Source organism: Myotis davidii, unplaced genomic scaffold, assembly GCF_000327345.1.
Source record: "Myotis davidii unplaced genomic scaffold, ASM32734v1 scaffold693, whole genome shotgun sequence".
NCBI classification, from domain to species: domain Eukaryota; kingdom Metazoa; phylum Chordata; class Mammalia; order Chiroptera; family Vespertilionidae; genus Myotis; species Myotis davidii.
The window spans coordinates 296,955-303,334 of record NW_006284939.1 but is presented as its reverse complement, the minus strand read 5'-3'; the positions used below and the strand labels follow the sequence as shown (position 1 = coordinate 303,334).

At 66.4% G+C, this 6,380-nt stretch overlaps 1 protein-coding gene across 1 annotated transcript in view; it reads right to left on the bottom strand.

Annotated features, from left to right (window-relative positions):
• Window positions 1–6,380, bottom strand: part of WHSC1 (Wolf-Hirschhorn syndrome candidate 1) — a 42,490-nt gene that overhangs the window by 1,565 nt on the left and 34,545 nt on the right. Inside the window, exons 16-24 of the mRNA XM_015558419.1 lie at window positions 6,173–6,344; window positions 5,853–6,058; window positions 5,355–5,458; window positions 4,304–4,573; window positions 3,972–4,088; window positions 1,951–2,092; window positions 1,665–1,771; window positions 589–793; window positions 3–245 (exon numbers count right to left, since the gene is read on the bottom strand). Of these exons, the coding sequence (XP_015413905.1) occupies window positions 3–245; window positions 589–793; window positions 1,665–1,771; window positions 1,951–2,092; window positions 3,972–4,088; window positions 4,304–4,573; window positions 5,355–5,458; window positions 5,853–6,058; window positions 6,173–6,344 (1,566 nt within the window). The remainder of the gene's footprint in view (window positions 1–2; window positions 246–588; window positions 794–1,664; window positions 1,772–1,950; window positions 2,093–3,971; window positions 4,089–4,303; window positions 4,574–5,354; window positions 5,459–5,852; window positions 6,059–6,172; window positions 6,345–6,380) is intronic.

Sequence of the window (6,380 nt, the reverse complement as noted above, 5' to 3'; positions counted from 1 at the left end):
GCCCTCCGTGACCCTCCGCCAGCACCTCCGCCGCCTCCTGCCCTGGGGCCTCCTGGGCTCGGGGAAGGGGCTCTGCGCCTCGGCCCCCGAGTCGTGCTCGCAGCAGTAGGAGCGCCCGTCTGCGGTGGAGCGCCAGGCGGTCCCGTCTTGGTGCTCCTTGCAGAACGAATTGGGGCACAAGTGGCAAAAGGAGGCCGAAGGTTTGCCACACACGTCACAGTGATGCCAAGGGCACACCCACTTCCCTGTAAGGAGATGGCATGTTACCAGACGGGCAACCAGTGGCAAGTCCCACACCCATCAGCTGCCTCCCACCCTTCCTCCCTCCCACCTGAGAGCGCCAAGGCCAGCTGCCCAGGGCCTGCCCCTGCCTGCCTGTGCCTACTGCTGCCCCGCTCTCCCTCTCTTAAGGGCCTGGCGCCAGACCTCTCTCCTGACGCCTGTCTGCAACCTGCTCTGTCATTTCCCATCTAAACGTTTGTTTTTACAGACGCCTGGCTTTCACAGTGCTGGGGGCTCCTGGTTTCCTGCCGGGGTCACAGCTCTGCTCCCCCTACTGCGGGCCCTGAGCCGCCGGGCGGGACGCACCGAAGGGCCGCTTGCCCAGGCCCAGGCAGGACAGGTGGTAGGCCTTGGTGCAGGACTTGCGGTCACACAGCACCAGCTGCCCGCCGTCGCCGCAGCGGAAGCACTCGTCCTCCGACTCCTTCTTCCCTTCGCCTTTGGTCCGGCGCCTCCGGCTTTTCTTCTTGGTCTTTTTGCCCTTTTCCTCTGAAGACAGCACGGTGGAGGTCTGGGGGGAGAGTGAGCACGGTCCGTGGGAAAGAGCAGCAGGCTGAAGCTGCCGCTTCGGGGGCTGAGAAAACCCTGGGGCTACCCCAGCATCGAAAGAACGGGGTTCAACACGGCAAGCGGCTCCCCACGCCTGTGCTGACGCCCGTGCGGAGCGAGAAAGTTGCACACGAAGCAGCACAGGCACGAGCCCTTAGTGGCTGAGGCCCAGGTGGCCAGACCTGCTGACGGGCAGAACCAAGGACACGGGGCTCGGCCCGACCCGGTGTGGTGGTGAACATGAGAAAACTAGAGGCCTGGTGCATGAAATTTGTGCACCGGTAGGGTCCCTAGGCCTGGCTGGCAATCAGGGCCGATCTGTGGGGCGACTGGCGGGGCCCCCATGCACCCGCCTTGGTTGGCCTGGGGCCTGTGGGCAACTCCTGCATTGAGCGTCTGCACCCCCTGGTGGTCAGTGTGCGTCATAGCAACCAGTAGTTCCACCCATCATTCTGTAGTTCAGTCAATTTGCATATTAGGCTTTTGTTATATAGGATGAGGATAGCAGGGATCCCCGCAGCAGGCGCCTGTGTCGCCCCAGGTCGTGTCCTTCTGCCACCTCGGGGGGGTGGGGGGGCGCTGTGTGGGGAGAGGGTCGTAGCGGATGTGCGAGGGGAGGGAGGGGAGGTCACGTGGGGCAGGGGCCCTACTCCAGCCTGACCCATGTCCTTAGCAGAAGAGGGACACCGACATGGAGGCCGTGTGACGAGGGGCTGGGAGAGGCTGCTCCCGGCCCAGGACAGCCAGTGGCCAGGAGCAGAGGCAGGAGCAGCCCGGGACCTGGGAGCGCAGCTCTGCCGTGGAGTCCCAGGCTGGGCGCACGCAGCCTTTACCTTCGGTCTGTCCCCAAGGAACCCGCTGCAGTTGGGGGCGCCACACCGGCACACGGTCTTCTCGTTGCCCAGACAGTCGAGGTTGTAGTTAAACGTCAGCTCTGTCCCTGGTGACGGCAGACGAGCCACATGGAAACACTGTCTGTTTATCATCTGAGCCTCCGGCCGCCGGTATCCCCCCCACGCTACTCGTCCCCACGGCTGCGAATGCCGCCTCGCACCAGACACCACCTCCAAGCGACCAGCGCCCCCCAGGGCCCTCCGACGTGCGGGGCTCAGGCCGTACCTGCAGGAATGTCACACACGGCAAACAGGCCCACACGCGTGTCCCCGTTCACCGTCCACTTGAGGGTCTCGCAGTTGGGCTGGCAGCTGTGGTTCATAAACCTGGAGTAGTTGCCTTTGGGGCCGGCGTCGATGATGCGGTCCTGGAGGCACAACGTAGGGTTCAAGTGCGGCCAGGGCACCGCCAGCCGTCTCGCGGGCCCCGCACGAGACTCGCGGACAGCGGTGTTGTACTGGCAACTGTGGTCTCCTGCGTCCATTCGGGCAGGAGCCCCCAATCCAGTCCCGTTGCTGTCGCTCCCGGAGGGCGGGTCAGGACCACGTGGATGGGACCAGCCCTGGGAGCCAGGCGGGAGCCGAGGCCTGGTGCCCCTTCGCTGTCGGGCACCGAAGGTTGGCACCGACAGCCCCAGATGCCAGAGCGCAGCCAACAACTGCGAACGGGCCCAGGACGCAAACACGGCTCCCAGCAGGAGGGAAGACGCCCGCACTCTGAGCAGCCGGCAGTGCCGTGGTCAGAGCCCAGCTGGTGGTCAGCAGCTGGGGCAGCCCTGCTGCCACAGGCCTGTGCTCCAGACTCCGCATCCCTGAGGCAGAGCCCAGAGGGGAGGGCTGCCCGGCAGCAGGGAAGGGCGGGCAGGCGCCGAGCGTAAGGCCACATCCAGGCCCAGGCCCAGCGAGGGACACGGACACGCCAGCCCCCCTGCCATGCGCCGTCCCCATGCACCCCCCTCTCCACGCCTGCACAGCAGACGCGCCTCACACCACGTGGCTCACTCGTGGGGCCATGACAGACGGTCCCTGACGCGGTGCAGGGTGCACACCGTCCTGGACCCCACGGGCCCGGTAGGCCCGGCCTGTCCCCACCGCCCTCTCGTGTTCAGATGGTCTCTGTGCCTGAGTAAGTGCCCGGCGTCCTCACAGACCGCTGCTCACTCAGAGCGTCCTGGTCTTGCGCCGCGACCTCCCCTCCCGGCCTCCCGGCTGCAGCGCGTGCCCGCATCTGCCCTGGTCTCCACTGCCAGCCCGGCCCGGCCCCTGCAGGGGCCTCACTGCTGAGACAGCCGCGGGTGCGGTCCTGCAGGTCTTGCAGGCAGCCTGGGGGCGGGGACTGCCGCAGGTCACGGGACCCGGGTCAGGTGGTAACAAACTCCCGTGGCCTGACTTGGGGGAGATCTGCACTTTTCCAGGCTCCATCTCTCCCGTGCCTGCACCTCCGACCCCTGACCTCTCCCCCGCGCTCGCCTTCACCCGGCTAACAGCTGTCTGACGCCCTTAACCCACCGGGCGCGGCGCGTCCCAGCCGGTCCCCAGGATGGCTGCTCGGGGGCCTGGTCCCCGGTCCTGTCTGGGTCTCCCCATTTCTAACACGTGCTCCGTTTCCCTCAGCGTAGTCGCCTTGTCTCGGGCTCTCACCCACCTTAGCCTTCTACTGAGAGTCTGCTCATGTCCCCCGGCCCCCCAAACGCCGGGTAGGGCTGGGCTGTTTCTGTAAGAAACGCTGAGGAGTGACTGCTTATTCTGCCCCCCGTGTTGGGCAGAGCCTGCACCCCAGCCGCTGCCCGGGCGGCACCAGGCAGGAACCAGTCTGCGTTACAGGAGCGACTGGCGCTTGCACGACACACATTAAGTTTAGGCTCTAAAAACGGGCCAGGCCCCGGCCCCGCTTCCCCCGACCCAGGAGGAGGGCCTGGCCCGGAACGTGTAAGCTCGCTTGCTGCCTTTGGAGCGGCTGTGGTCACCAAAGAAGTCACCCCGGAAAGGGCTGCGACTGCGCCCCAGACGCACCTGCCTCCCCTCCCCCTCCCCCCACACTGACCACCGCAGGCCTTCCTTCCAAACCAACCAAGGCAGCTCCCTACGACGGGGCGTCACCCCCACCCTGACGCCCAGGAAGAGGTCAGCACCCCGAACACCAGTGAGCACACGAGGCCCCAGACACCTCGCACCGAGGGACAGTGCCCGGGGCAGTCGCCCCCACAGCTGCACAGGTTGAACCCCCCCCCCCCAGCAGGCGGCTACCTTGTCGATGGTGAGCATGTAGAAGTGCGTGATGTCGTTCTCCTGCGCGTGCTTGATGCGGGCCATGCACTCCTCCTCGTCGATCAGCTCGCCCACGTACTCGTTCACGAACTCCCCCTGTGGGCAGAGCACAGGCTGGAGGCCGCCCGGGGTCTGGCAGCCCTGCCCACGGCCCCGCCCGCACAGCCCCGCCTTCCCAGCAGGCCACCGCTGACGGGAATTTCTGGGCTGCACTTGGACAGGTAACTGTGGTGACAACCCCCCACCTGGACGCCCCCCAGGTGTGCCCAGCGCAGCTCGGAGCCACGGCCCAGGCGGAGGGGAGGGCAGACCTTGCGGATGTCCCGCGTGGCGACCAGGCCCCAGCCCTTGCCGTCGGTGCGCACGATCTTGGTCTCGGGGTACTGGCGCTTGCTGAAGCTCTGGTTCTGACAGGCCTCCCCGGCGGGGCACACCTGCGGGTGGCACTCGAACATGAGCATCCGGTTCAGACACTCGGAGTCCAGGCCGCAGGGGCTGTCGTCCGTGGGCTTACAGTTGCACTTGGGGATCTCGGAAATGTCGGCCGTGTAGATCTGCACTTTCCCGTACGGCTTATTCACCTGCGGGGACAGGTACACTGCCTCAGCCCGGTGCCCTGACACGAAGGCACCGTGACCCCGGCACTCCTGCCCCACCCACCAGCCTCCTGCCGCCCAGGGAGGAGCCTGGCCAGAGGTGCACAGCCCCCACGGGTCACAGGACCCTCGCCAGGCGCAGGGAGCGGCCGACCTGCCCTGGAGCTTCAGAAGGTGCCCGCCCCATGGGCTCTGTGGTAGTGCGAGTGCCCGTCTACTGGACAGCTGGCACACAGGCTGCCCGGGACAAGGAGGTGCTGCACCCCTCATGGCCCACATCCGTGGGCACTTCCCTCCGCAAGGAGCACCCATGGCACCACCTGGACGGGAGGGCTCAGGGCGCAGCCTCCGCCAGGGCCGGCTCACTGTTCATGGAGAAGAGCCCCAGGGAGGGGAGCCTGCGCCTGCACAGCAGCCTCCAGCCCCGGGCAGGCCCTCCAGCAGGTGCCCCCGGGACTGGCCAGGGAAGGCTGGGCATCTTTTTTTACGGGGCTGCCTTCACCAGACGACCGGATGCAGAGAGGAGCCTGGACCCGGGGCCCGATGACCGCTGCCAGGCTCCGGCACCCGGAGCAGATGCCGGGCCGTGTTCAGCTCCGGCCCTGCTGGCCACGCCCTCGGAGCGGGCACCGTCTTTGGTCCCCAGGATGCTGGCTCAGCCCTGCCCGCCCCTCCGTCCCGGGCACAAGGACCGGCCGAGGCCTCACGTCTGCTCTCCCTGCTGCGACTGCATCTGCGCACAAACCGCCCGTGCGCACCCGCTCACCTTGATGTGCTTGTAGGGCGGGGGCTTCCGCTCGCTCTCCTGCGTCTCTCTGGCTTCCCGCTGCAGTTTGATTTCACGGAAACGAGCTTCCGCTTCTTGCAGTGCTGAAAGGTCAACGCGGTGGGAGGACAGCGCCTGGTCAGCGAGCCCCCCTGCCCTTCAAGCTCACGGTCCCCTCCCGCGGCCCCGGCCCCGCGACACCCCACGCTCCTTGTGGAAGCGGGCGGGCGTCTGTCCCCTGCGCTCGAGGCCGAAGCAGGCAAGCTCCCCCCACACCTCCCGCTTAGTAGCAGCGGCGAGAAACTCCTGCAAACCAGCACTCGCACTTTCCCGAAGACAGCGCAGCGCGTGCGAGTGAAACGAACCGCACCCCCAGGTCACAGGAGTCCAACCCACTCTGGGCCCCCACGGGCCAGGGTCTCCACGGAAACCACTTTCACAAGCAGAAACCAGGGCTGGCCCGCGCCCCCGGCCTCACGGCCCCGGCAACGTCCGTACCGTTTTTGAAGACTCTGCCGATCCCGCTGACCCCCTGGTAGCGGCTGCCCCGGTCCCCCTCCATGTACGGGAACACTCGAGCCTGATGCGTCCAGTAATAATCTTTAGACCCAAAGAAAAACACAGGGAATTCTCCAATCTCGTGCTTCATTTTCTGAATATTTGGGGGGACATTTTTGGGATGGCAAACTTCTGCCGGCCACCATCTATTATAAATATTAAAAAGAGGGTTCACAGACTCTTCAGAGAGCGCGGCGACCGCTCCGCACTGCAGCTCTGCAAAGCAAACACACGTGAGGGCGGGGGGCTCCGGTCCCAACCTGTAGTTCCCGAGTTTGACCCACACGATGTCCTGGTGGTGCAGCCTCTTCCCCGCCCGGCAGTCGTTGCAGAACCAGCTGCCGTCGGGCATGTCGATGCTGAGGCAGTCGGGGTGGAAGGCCGCCGGGCAGGACTCGCAGCACAGCAGGCTCCCTCCTGCAAAAGGGGCGGCTCAGCCTGGCGCGGCCCGCGGCCCCGGCTCGCGCC